General features: G+C 42.8%; 1 protein-coding gene across 1 annotated transcript in view; it reads right to left on the minus strand.

Annotated features, from left to right (window-relative positions):
• TLL2 (tolloid like 2) overlaps positions 1-13,862 on the minus strand; it is a 1,535,386-nt gene that overhangs the window by 1,023,677 nt on the left and 497,847 nt on the right. Inside the window, exon 6 of the mRNA XM_069610570.1 lies at positions 7,545-7,669. Coding sequence (XP_069466671.1) covers positions 7,545-7,669 — 125 coding nt within the window. The remainder of the gene's footprint in view (positions 1-7,544; positions 7,670-13,862) is intronic.

A 13,862-nucleotide genomic window follows, 5' to 3' on the forward strand; every position in this document is an offset into this window, starting at 1 on the left:
TGTCCATCCCAATGTATTCCTTAAATGAGCAAAAGTTTATAAAATCGGTCCTTATTTAAAAACTCTCCTTGAAGAAAGAAAGTGCTCATCCGCAAATAAGGGGCCTGCAGCTTCTGATGGGCTGCTGGGTGCGGGTGCTCTTGAGAGCCACATAAGGTTGGGAGTTGGCTGTGACACTGTGGCCTCACACAATAATCATACATGGAAGCCTCACACAGCTTACCTTTTAAAGACGACTCGCAGCTGACACTTTTTAGCTCTCCTCCAGACAGATACACATACACAGAGGGTCTCTGACCACAAACCAAGACACTGAGAAATCCATGTTAAACAATTTTTTGTAAATACAAATATTTGTCAGTGGTCAAGGGATGTTTTGAGGAATTTTAGCCAATTTTAAGACGTGAATCAGCAACCATAAAAATGGCTGCAATTTGTCTACAATTCCTTAAAATAGCTATGACCACATATGAATACATTTTTCTTTACAAAGAAAACAATGTAACATTGAATGTACAGTGTTTTTGAATAAGGTCAGGGGACATGAGGGGAAGCAATGGGAGAAAGCAAACAAGCATACATGGGTGGAGTAGGGCTCTTTACCTATTGTCTGCTAAGCCTCCTCTCCAGCCACCCCTTCAACTCCAAACTTCATCCCATCCCTGCTCCTACTAAGGCACCACTGGGAAAGGGAAAACAGCGTTTTCAGTTTAAACCTAGGAGACACTTTCTTTCGGGGGGTATTTTTCCGGTGTTTATTGGATTTCGCTGATAACAGGAAAGCCTAATTATAGCAAATTCTCTTTATAGAGAACCAATATATATGGCATTCATGGATCTGAACACTGCATTTCATAAGGTAAATATGGTGAAACTCTGGCAGTATCTCTGATCCATGAACTCCCCAAAAGACTAACTTTTTTTCGAGTTTACACACTGGCAACATGGCATGCATTTGGTCAGGCAATAATGGTTCTTGTACCCCCTAGTTTTCTGTGGATGCAGGTGTACGGTAGGGGTTTGTCCTTGCCCCCTTAATCTTTTCACTATAAACTAATGGCCTCACAAACCTATTGAGGAGCAATGCCGATGTCCCGCATTTTGGAACACAATCTATTGCAGTACTTAAATGCATAGTGTTACTGGCAACGATGCCCTGTGCATTACAGATATTAGGATGCCCACACTGTGTACATGAACGGCTTAGACCTATAGATAAAAGTCTCTAAATATGCAGTCTTAATTTGCCACTCCAAGGTCAAAATCATTAAGACAAATCATCCACATTTTAAATGCCTTCTACAGACTTTAATGGAGATGCATATGAGGCAAAACAGGCATCCAAGATGGCACAAGCTATAGGGGGTATAAAAAAGATTCCAATGATATTACGGGTCCTGTGATGAATCCAGGAAATTCGTTCCTTCTCCCCAGAGGGAAGCCACCTCCTTTGAGGCTATGGAGGTGTGCCTGCTAAGCAAGACCCTCCCTAGAGGTCTTGGCAGGTGCAACCTCACTGGGAGTGACTCCCCTCTCTGGGACAAGCACTCCCATTCCGATAAGAAACTCCCTGTCCGGAACACGTTATCTGCCTACTATGAAGGCATCATGAAGCAAGGCACAGACAACAGATTCACTTTTCTTAACAACATGGATTTATTTATCTAAATTGTCAGTATGGAGTAAGCCTTAACTTGCCCTAAACCAAGGTGGGATTTCCCTACTTAAAGAAACTAAGGGCAGTCTGTGTCTTTAAGATCAACTCAAAAGTCTGTGTCTAAAACCTATATTTACCCTCACAACAAAAGATATACAATGCAAAGGGATGTCAGCAGAAAAAGAAACAGTGTTCAAAACTAAAGTTCCAAGCATCTTCCAGCTCTGCCTTATTTTCAAGCTTCATCTTTCTCAAGTTAAAAAAAAAAAAGAGTTCCAAAGTGTCTCAGGGTTCCCTTCCCCACGTTCAGCACACTTCACAAAGTCTCTGGGTTCTCTTCTCCAAGAGGGCAGCTGCCTCTTCAGAACTGCAACCAGTTCAAGTCTCTTAACTTTCAATAATATCTGCAGTTTAACTTTGTAATCCTCTAGGCTTGTTAGTAGTTCCAACAGATTTCTTTCACTTGAGCACTTATTATACAACACAGCCTTCATATCTTGTCTTTTCCCGGTTCTTTTTCCAGATAGGAGTTACTCAGTCTACGTGCAGTTGTCGGAACATGCGGTCCACCCATTACAGGTCACGCAACCGATAACCCATGGCCCTTTGTGATGCTGGTGGTTTCCCTTGGTTCTTCCCAAGACAAAGGTCACTCGGTCTAGGTGCAGTTGCTGAACCATACGGTTCACCCATTACATAGCAAACAACCGATGAGCCGCAATACTTGGTTATCAGCTTGTATATCCTTCTCTGTCAATCCATAGCAAACGTCCACATTCAATGCTACTTTTCTTGAATAGTTTTCTGGGTTTTCCACCATGTGTTTTCTATTTCTTAAATATCTCTGTGCTCATGTTTGTTTCAGACTTTTCGTTCTACAATTAGTGTTTCAGAAATTCTGCCAGGCCTTGTGTCAGCAACGGTTTCCTGTGTGAACCTGTGTCAGTAATCCACAATCACTATAGTTTTCTCCTTGGTAGTCTTTTGGCTTTGCCACAACTTGTATTCAATTCATTCTGTGGTATTGATCCTTTTCCACCACCCTGCTTTCACATTGCCTGTTAATGTTCATCAATTTGCATTTCACACTTGGTTGTTGCTTTCCACTTAATTCATAAGTGCTCATTACAGGATTTCACTTTGTTCAAAAAATACTTCTTAACGCTTCTTCACAATGTTCATGACTGCACATCATTCGCTTTCCACTCATGCTGCATTTTCACATTTCCATAGCTTTTCTTTAGTTCGGCATTCAATACATCTTGTTGCACTTCAAAAAGTATTTTGCAGTTGACTGGGTTTCTAATATTCTTCTATACGGTTTCCAAACCCCACTCTTATTAGTTTGATCAGTAATTTCAAGTGTCCAATACCGACCCCTGGAGCGCCACGGTACGAGTGCTCCCTTTCTCACACTCACCGGTGCTCGGCTGCTCCGTCGGTCGTCTTCGCAGTATTCTGCAGCTTCCACTCGCTTCCCGGGTACGCGTCAGGAATTCCAGCGAGCAGCGCTTGCCACCTGTGAACTTCGCTGAAGCGGCACACGGCAATACAGAGTCTTCTGTGTTCCCCAGCTCCAGCTGGGAACACGTAGCAAAGCGGACTGCAGGGTCTCTGGCCCCCTAACGGCCCATTCAGGTTGTAGCATCACACTAACCCCTCAGCAACTGACAGCGTCCTCTCCACCGGCCCCTCCGCAGCCTGCTCCTCGCCTCGCAGCTGCATCATTCTCACCATACAGGTTCTCTCTTCCTCTCTGTCTGCCTCTCATTTTATGCATCTCTGGCCTCTCAATTTGTTGCAGGTCCAAGTCCTTTGCGTGACCACAGTTGCACCTAATAATGGGACATGCACAATCCTTGCAAGGCTTACATTACTCCTAGTTTCCTCTTCCTCATCCCAGTCTTAAAGGCATATGATTGTTGGACAGTTGGTGTGTATGGGAGGGATAAAGACTGATAATAAACTATGAAGGTAGGTGGCAGGTAGAAATCACTCTCAAAAGGGAAAGTGGGATAACATGCCTATTAAGAGGAAAGAAGTGAGGATGCCCTCAGATTCCTCACACTACATGGGAATCAGAAAGACAGTTAACCCTTTATATATGGATGTACCGAATAGTGACATTTCTTCAATTGCTTTGACTTCAGGTAAAGCTGGATTCCGCCTGAACACCACAGAAAGAGTAACAATGCACCCCTTTTGTTTGTAATGACGTATATACAACCATAAGGGGCACTGAATGGGCAGGAGATAATCCTACTCCGAGGCGATCCGTTGCCCGTGAGGGGCAGAGCCACGCTAGACCGCAGAGCCAGCGTTAGCGTGCAGAGCAACCAAGGTACTTGCAAGACGCTGGAAGACTGGCGCCCTGATCGACCAAGAAGCCCCAAGGTCGGGTGAGAGACTGGGCCGGTAAAGCAACCATCTCGCCTGGTGGCGCAAACACATGGAAGCTGTGGTGGGCCTCGGGCCGATTAACGGACACCAAAACCAGACTGCAGCATAGAGTCCGGAACCCCCGACCTCTGCCTGAGAAGGAGAATAGCTGCCAAGCCAAGCAGCAGAAGGGAAGCGAACATTCCTATAAAAGGTAATGCTGTGGAAAGGGGCAAACCGAGACTTTGATAATGGAAGCTGGAAAAGCCATAATGGTTACAGAGCCAGATAAACCCAAATAGGGACAAATCAAGCCTATCAGTGGGCCAAAGGCCTTTGGGGAGCCCTGTGGAACTGAAAGACATTGACACTCAAGGCTGGAGAAGCCACAAGGGTTATGTGAGTCTGGAAGAACAGAACAGGCAGATGCAGCACCGAGGGCCTGCTAGAGCAAGCCTGACAGAGGGCTAAAGGACTTTGGGGAGTTCAAGAAACCTGAAATATAATGTGCAGAATTGGGAGGAGAGAGGAACTGAAGGGTTTGAATACTTAAAAATAAGACGAGGACACTGCCAAGCACCAAGTGGCAAATGGTGGTGTTGGGGCAAAGAAACATGGTCTTTCCTGAGGGAAAGGAAACCTTATGCTGTCTATAAAAAGACTTGAAACGTTAGCAGAGTCGGCGAGGCTAAGAGGTGTATTACAAGAACTTTGATGAACGTTGCCAAAACTTTGATGAACTTTGCCAGAAGTTTGATGAACTTTGTCAGAAACGTATGGAACTTTTAAAAAATGTGTTTCCTGAGGATAAGGAATCCAAGTGTTGGGGCAGGCAGAAGTCCAAGGCCGAGTTGTTTTGCCAGCCTTCTTTTTGTTTGGTTTTCTCAAAGTGGTAGGGCCAGTTAGTTGGCAAAGATTCGGATTAAAGACTGCTTTCTTTTGAGCAGCATTAGTTTTAGTTTGTTAGGCAGTGTACTTCCTTCAGAGCGGTAGGGGTAGATGGGAGTTTTCATTTTATTTTAAACAAACATCCTTGAAACATGTCAGTTATTATTCTGAATCCTCCTCCTGGTTTTCCAAAGTAAACAATGCCACACCCAAAGCTATAGCCCTATACGGGTATATTTTATGGGGCTTTCAGATCACAACAACCTTATCAGTAGTGAAAAATGTGTTTTTGAACTACATCCTGGGCTTGCTGCAATTAGCACCCAACTATGCACTTTATAATGAATTGGATGCATCTCCACTAGAAGATGCCCAAAGATTAGAACCTGTAAAGCTATGGTTAAGGGTTTAGACTAACGATAAAGCAGTGTTGACCAAGGAGATAATTTCATCCATTTTGCGTAGCGAAACAAATATCTTAAAGATACCATGGATTGCTTTTATCAGTAAGTCCCTGCGGGAGGCAAATTGCCATGTGCCCTTGATTTAACCATAACAAAATCTATGTGGACTTTTGCATCTTTGCTATCCGAACGAGATAAACGTGGTTTAATGCGATAATGTCGCTGTGCTAAAGTGGCCAGCTAGGTGACTTTTTTCCTGGCCCATAAAACTCTTTCCCCAAATATTCTATGAGGGGAATAGTTATAAATTATTACCTCCAATCCTAGAATATTTGGGGAAAGTGTTTGATTGTCTGGAGGGTGCATTTTTAAGGAAATGTCACCAACTGGTGGCCATATTCACAGAGATCTTATTACTGGATACAATATAAGTTGGGAAGAGAGCAATGGGAACTAGAAAAACAAGATATTAGGAGTTATGTAACCCTTTCGCAGTGCCAGCTCCCTGGCTAGCTATTTAACAAGAGCTTGGGCAAGAAATGATTGTGTTCTGATTACGCAAGCTAGATTCAACACGGTCTTCTTGAACTGAATCTCTGTGAAAGGGTGGGGAACATTATAACCAGCCCATCTTAACGGATCTGCATGGCTGACAGAGAACCTGCTTCATCCGATCCTGTTTCTCTCCTTTGACCAGTGTCTCTTAGGCAATGTAGACCAGCTTTGCTTTTCTTTTTAAGAGCCAGTATGCCTTTAATAGCCTGGTCATCATCAAGGTTCTAAACTGTTAAAATAGGAATGAATTCAGGGGCTATGTTAGAACCTTAGATAATATATGCTAGTTGGCAAGACCTGACCTAACGATTTTATGTTCTGATAATGTATTCATACTCTATATGTTTTTACTTATTTTATTGACTTATGTATCTTTTGATTTAGACCTCTGAATCCCAAATAATGATTATTGGGGCAGGTTTTTATAGGATTTATATGTATTTTAAGGGGCAGACTTTCATAGGTTATGTATATTTTTTTATGGACTATCAACCTAATCAAAGAATGCCACTCATTGTTGTTTTCACGCCTGTAATATGTGTTGATTTTATTTGTTTTGAGTTTGATGGAATTTTATATTCTGAATAAACTTAATTCATTCATTCACAATTATGCTAACTCAATAATTCTTTCTTTATCGACTCTTAATATTTCTCTAGGCCAGTCAGCTTTAGCCACCCTAAATCTTTCAATATCAGATGTGCTACTGATGAAATGCATTAGGTTTCCTAATTCGATAAACACCACATCCAATGCTTTTCAATTTAAATGTTCACATTTATGATTTGTATCTGTCTTGGGACATCTGGTTGCAACTTAATGTCACTGGAGAAATGTGGAAGTGAGGGTTGTACACTTTGTTTAATTATTTGTATTGGACGAACATTAGAATTTTAATGCAGCACAAGGAATCAACCGTACACGCATACTTGCGACAAATGGCATACAGTGATGAAAAACATTTGAAGAAAATCACAACATTATTTGAAATTAAATCAATCCACCATATTTTTCCGAACATTTTTGACAAGTAACGTAACCAGGTTTCCCATATTAGAAAGTACAAAGAATACTAGTACAAAATTGCAACAGATACCTCTTAAGCTACAAGGTTTTCAGATCCTAGTGGATATACGGCTAGCAGCCTCCTTGGTAGTAGGTAAAACTACGACCCAGAACAGTGAAAGGACCAATAGGCATCCCTGCTTTATGGTTATCCTTGCTTGTCACACACCTGTGCTTTAAAGCGGCCAAGTATACCTTCATGTGGGGCATTCATTATTTAAGCTAAAGAGAAAGGAGCCTCCTAATTTGGGTCACCACATTACATACTTAGGGGGGCCTAAAGTGAATCAACAGACAATTCTAAGAATGCTTTCTGCCAAGCAACCAACCTTGAGACGGTTCATGATGAGCAATGTAAACAAAACATTACCAAATCAAAATAAATGGTTTAGATGGTGTCAAAACCATGTTTCTTTTCATTTTATGCCTTAAATCTACATTCTAAACACAAACTTACTTGACTCAAGCAAATGGCCAAAAACCCTGAGGACAGGGATGTTAGGAGATATTTCACACCATAACGTAGACAAGAGTTCACAGAGAATATGTAGTTTCCAGATTACCTAGTGCAAAACTATTTTTGAGAATCCACTTACCTGGGCACTTATACAATTTCTTTGCCTGCGCAATGTCTCCTTCACTGAGACGTATCCGCTGACCAATAGTTGGGCGAACACTGTTGTCAACTTGCCGAGGAAGAATTGTGTCTAGGAAAACCCCTCTATGAAAAACAAGAAAAGACAGTAAGCAGTGAAGAATACAATTAATGAGGAAACGGTGTCAACAGGCATCAGACATTAAATCTGAAATCCCACAATACCTCCTGAACTTCTGAAATGGGCCAGCGAAGGACATCAGCGGTATCAAAGGCTTACATGTGAAGATTTCCTCAGAATGCACTCATGTTAACTACCAGAGCATGTTACGGTTTTAATCTGGAATGGCCTAATTGGTATGAAATCAGAGTCTTGCTCTTATTCCTGCAGAAGTCAGGGCTCAAGCGGTCTAAATGCTAGTTTCTTAGTGCTTGGACTACTGCTACCATCACACATGGGCATCAGGGGAACAGCCTCAACACGTAGTGGGTCCTTCTGAAGGGATTGACTTGTCTACAGTCAGATGGGGGAAGTTGATCTCTCACCATTTCTAGCTACCCTGCAGAATTCCACAGTGATCATCCCTATCCTTGTGGCCGTTTCATGTGTACCTGATCGCTGACTGACATGTTTGAGCTGCGTGTCATCAGTATAGGATCGGAGTCCTCTTTGACAAAGATACTGCTGCAAATTCAGTCACCCTTGCTGCATGCTTATCAGTGCAAATTGGGAAGCATGAAAGTCTGCTTTGTCTGGAAAGATAGAAATACAGCTAGTTAGGTTTCAGCCTCAGTAATCCCAAACTGTGGTTTAAACACCTTTGGCCCGTTACCTGTCCGGTAACCAAAGTTCTTATATGGAGGATTTGTGTAGCCTGGAAGGAAATGTTTTCCTACTGTGGTAAGGTTTTTTTTTTTTACAGCCATTAAGGCAAAGCCAACAGAAGTATGTTCTTACGTGGGGATACTGGCATATATTGGAAGAGCCATCATAAACATGTTTTGTTATGGAATCCTTACTGGCATTGGGGGCAAAGAAAAACAGGAGTATCTTCTTATGTGTTGTAAGGGTGTAGAAGTAGGTCTCTGACACAGTGGTTGCATGGTGGTTGGCGAAAACATTTATTCAAAAGATAAATTAAAAAGAAAACCCTATCTTGCCCTATTTCTAAGAGGGGTTTCCCTGCCTCAACTAAAAGGCTAATAGGTCTGTAAGAATGTCCAAAGTAAAAAGTACACAGTCCTTTGCCAGAATCCTAACCTTTTCCCTAACACGATAAACTAAACTGAAGCAGTAGTAGGTTTCGTTGATCCAGGAGAACAATACCTTTTCTTCTGGACAGGGGATCAAAACCTTCACTGTATAAAGTTGAGAGTCTGCAACAAAGTTCAAACCCAACTGGTGGGGGAATGTCTCCCTTCCCCTGGCCTTTGTCAGGCTTATTTTGTGTGTGGGTCCCAGACCCCTGTTGACAGACCTGGTTCACTCCTCTGACAAGTATTGTGCCGAGGAAGAGGGATTGGTACTTCTCTCCCTCTTTGGTTGTGGGTCCCCAAACCCTTACATTATCTTCTGAATCTGGTTAACCTGGTTCACTAACCTGCCAGGTATTCTCTTGGCTCACTCTCTTTAGGATCGTCTCTGCCCATCTGTACAGATCCCAGACCTTGGTTCTCAGGCTTCTCAGATCGTTCCTGCTTTCCTCAACAACCCTGTTACCTTTGGGTTCGCTGTTGGGTCTTCATTGCAGTTAAAGAACTCCTCCTGCAACTGTGTTCAGTTCCTCTCATCCTCTCTCTCTCTCGTGCGTGCGGGATCTGCCCTCTTTGCGGTGGCACCGCAGTGATTGGTCCTAGACTTATTTTATGGGGAGTCTGTCCAGGTGGCCCTGGTGACTGCAGTGATGTGATACCCAGACAGCCCTGTTGTAGGTGCAGGGCTCACGCAGTGAGGGATTGCGGCTGCCAATTGTAGTGCTCTCTCGGGCCACCCCGGTCTCCAGCAGGCGCGGAGCTCAGAGCATACACCAGCGCTCACTCGATGGGGAAGGAAGGCTGGGGATTGCAACCGTTATCCACGGCGCTCGGGTATCCGGCTGGCATGGGGTGCAGGTTGTATTATCAGACAGGACTTTGTGAGGGTAGACCACGGGGGTGTCCTCGAAAATGTAAGGCTTAGCACACCCGCAGCATTTGGAGCCGGCGAACTTGTCCACGTACCTTCTGCGATGGGTCACCACCAGGCTTTTAGCTCCTTCCTCCCCGGATCTGCAGGTCCCGCTGTCTGGGGTCGTGTTCTGGATTATCCGCTGGTGTACAGCGTGTCAGGGTCTGTCGTGCTGTGCGCACATCCGCCCATCAACGGGACGAGCGCTGAGGAGCGGGAAGGTTTTGGCTCATAGGGCGCTCTGGGGATAGCTAGCCACCCTAGTCGTGCAGGTCTCTCCGTGGATGATAGGCACAGATTTCCTTCAGATTTTCTCCACAGGGTCCCGGTCGGGTGCTGCTCGTCTGTGCATCGGTACAGCAGTTGCTCCGCAGGATGTAACTGAAAAGATTTAGCAGGTTACTGAGCTCTGACACTAGGTGGCCATCTTCGCTGGCACACAACAGCACCCCCCCCTACTTTTTAAATTTTTGTATTAACTTTGAAAGTAGTATAAAAGAACTGTTAGCTTCTACAACGTCTTTAATCAAAACAATTTTGGTAATCTATTCACAGCTAGACATTACCAAAATAAATTTACTTTTTTGATCTTAAATTGTAAATAGTTAATACAATGGAAGCTACAAGACATAACAGATGCCAATACTACTTTATCAGCATTAAGTTGGCACAAACAAAATACCATGAACATCCCATTGGAATAATTCATCTGGACTAAAAGAAATTGTAGCCAAGAACATTTATATCAGGAAGAATGCATTGAACAAGTGTTTCTAGAAAGTCAATAGGAGTTTAAAATAAGGAAGGCTAAAAGGAAGTCTCTAGGAGAAACAGGAATATGCTGCTTTCACCACATAGCAAAAGGAATTCACACAGCCATGTCTTTTTATAACAAAATACAACAGAAACCATGTTTTAAAAAAAATATTTCTAAAACACTAATGTATTATTGTCAGATAAGGATTTACAAACCATCCATAATATATAAAAAGACAAGAACCTTACGAAACACTATCATCAAGTTTTATAGAAAAAACTGAATCATAAATGGGAATCGCATAGGGATACCTGCACCACCTGAAGACTTCTTTAAATGTTGCAATTGAGGTCTCTGTGAATATGCAACTAACATTGTAAAGGAATTCTGTAACAGAGGCAAAACGACTAGGATCACACAACCTACAAATTGCAACAGTAAACATGTTCTATATGTCAAAGTGCATTTACAACACAACACATTGGAAGCACACAATAAGACATGTACAATTGAAATATAGACTATATGAACCTTTAAGGTACATCAAGATAAAAGATGAAAAACAACCCGTCGCTCAACACAGGAAAACAGAATCTCTAAGTAACAAACTAGAAAATCAGACATTTTGTGGCATTGATAGAGCGATGAAATTTAACAGATGCATCAACATGTAAATATATACATCAAAAAGAAGCGTTACGTTTTCAATTTCAGACTATCATAAATGGACTGAATAAAGATCAAAAATGTAATTCCTTTTGTTGTTAGTTAAGAGCTAACTGTCTCCATGATGATTTCCGAAAATTCATAGTATACCTAAGAAAAATGATTTGTTAAAGTGTACTGGGAATACGAATTTAGCAAACCAGAAGGTAAAGAATATATTTTATGTTACAACATGGTAACATTGTGTTAGTTAATACAAGCAACCACTAAGGAATGACATATACAACACACATGTGTAATTTGAAATGGACATTATAATATGGCTACCACAATGAAGAGGGTAGCAGTGGACATAGTCCTACTTCCATTCCTACCAGATCATGTTTAATAATGTAATTCAAAATGATGCCGACTAGCGAAAACGTGACTGCTTTCCTATTGCATGCTATCAGAGAAAATTAAATTGAAAATTATGTACATTAATTATGCTGGAAGCAATCCATAATTAAGATGTATACAATAGCCAAGGGTGCCTGCTCTCCCCATTGCTGTTTGCCCTCTCCATCGAGCCGCTGGCCCGGTTAGTGCGCTCAACAAAGGGAATAAAAGGGTTAGAAATAGCGGGCTACCACCACAAACTAGCTCTATATGCAGATGACCTCTTCTATATGCAGAACTCCAGCACCACGTTGCCACACATCATCACATTAATGGACAGATTCCGAGAGGCCTCAGGCTTTAAAATTAATCTGGCAAAATCGACTATACTTAATATTTCGGAGCCAATGGAGACTGTAGCGCATTTCATGGGCTCTGAAATCTTTGAAATATCTGGGAGTTAGTCTAACGCCTACATTTGGAGACCTATAAGCGGCTAACCTAAAACCATTGTTCAACCAAGCCAAACAATACTTACTTAGATGGGAAAGGTCGGAAATATCCTGGTTTGGGAAAATGACCGCAGTCAAGATGACCCTCTTACTGCGCCTACTGTACGTCTTTCAGGCGTTGCCAATCCCGATACCAAAAGCTCCCTTGAAAGCCCTACAGTTACAGATATTTACTTTCATGTGGTCCCGCGAAAAGCCGAGAGTAGCCAGAAGCACATTGATTTCATCCAAAATGGACGGGGGACTGGCGGTGCCGGACGTTGAGTTATTTATATGCGGCCCAGATATCCCTGGTGCTAACGAGCTACGAGTCCTCCTGAACGCACGAAACAAAACATTGGGTGAATATCGAACAAGATGCAACAGAGGCCCCAATACATGAGATATGTTGCTGCTCTCCTAAAGCCTGCAAGTTAGGTAATAGGGCCCTCCCGTCCTCAAAGGTCACACTGGACTATTGGGACAAAACAGGGCGTAAACATAAGGTGACCACTTATCCCTCACCCAGGACAGCGCTATGGGGCAATGGTGAATTCCCCCCCACTGGAAAGAAGGAGGCCTACATGCACTGGGATAACTGTTTCAGAACAATAATGCTCCTCACGTTTGAAGAGTGTAAGCAGCCATTTGGAGTAGGAGAAAGGGACAGATCTGAGCACTTGCAACTACCCCACTGGGCCACGCACCCAAGGGTAGCCCAGCAGGGAAAAAGGGAGACAACCATTTTTGAAGACTTGTTCTCTGGGGACCCCCCAGAGACAAACTGACAACAATTTACAGGGTACTCGATAAGAATAGATACAAAGCCCCACACACATGCATGGCTGGATGGGAAAGAGATATAGGGAAGCCCATAGATGATCTTGCATGGTATAACATATGGACGAGGGCCAATAAAACATCCCAGGCTGTCCACTTGTGTGAGAATGGATCGAAATGTATACTCTGAAGGTACCTCACCCCAGTGCGATTACACAATATGTCCCCCGCTGCTCCCCCCAACTGCTGGAGGTGCAACACACCACTAGGTTCCTTCTATCATATGTGGTGGGAATGCCCTCAAGTACAGGCATTTTGGTAATCAGTGTTCGCCCAGATAAAAGACATTTGTGGATTCGAACTGGATATGGATCCATTGATCCTTCTCCTAGGGAATGAAGACACACAAGGTCATTACAAATTATTGGCTAAAAGCTCCAGGCTGGTGACCACCTTTTTAGTGGCTGCTTGGTTGGTCATTGCACAACACTGGAAATCACAGGACACGAAAGCTATAAATGATGGTGGGCCAATGTGTGGTATGTGGCAGCAATGTCTAAAATCGAAGCAGCCATAAAGGGAATTATGGCGAGGTTCTGATCAGATTGGGCCCCACTCATTACATGTGTGAATGCATTCGATAGTCCTACAGGTATTCACCATAAACCCCACAAGATGACTTCCTTCTCGTTACTAAAGAGCAGGAAGCCACCTGCCACCAAACCCCCGCCGCATCAGGTAGCCTCTTGTAGTAGAAACCCTCATTGTTCTGAAGCATAGATGACATAAATAGACCCACACAGGTGGTGTTAGTGTACCATTTATGATGAGTTGAGTGCAATAGGATTTGTAATATGATTTGATTATGATTTGTTTGTTTCTTTGAATACGATGTAATATCTGTATATTTTCTTACTCTTCTATTCTTTAATCAATGGTGGATCAGTTGCAAAAGCAAGGGAGAAGCAAAGTTTAGAAAGTCTGATACATATAGCATTTCTGAGAAAGACATTATAGGAGTGCATCACCATGCAACCCCGGACCGATACCAAAAGAATCTGGAAGACTGTTAAGGACAAG

The sequence above is a fragment of the Ambystoma mexicanum genome, chromosome 8 (genome assembly GCF_040938575.1).
Source record: "Ambystoma mexicanum isolate Mex_15411 chromosome 8, UKY_AmexF1_1, whole genome shotgun sequence".
Taxonomy (NCBI): Eukaryota; Metazoa; Chordata; class Amphibia; order Caudata; family Ambystomatidae; genus Ambystoma; species Ambystoma mexicanum.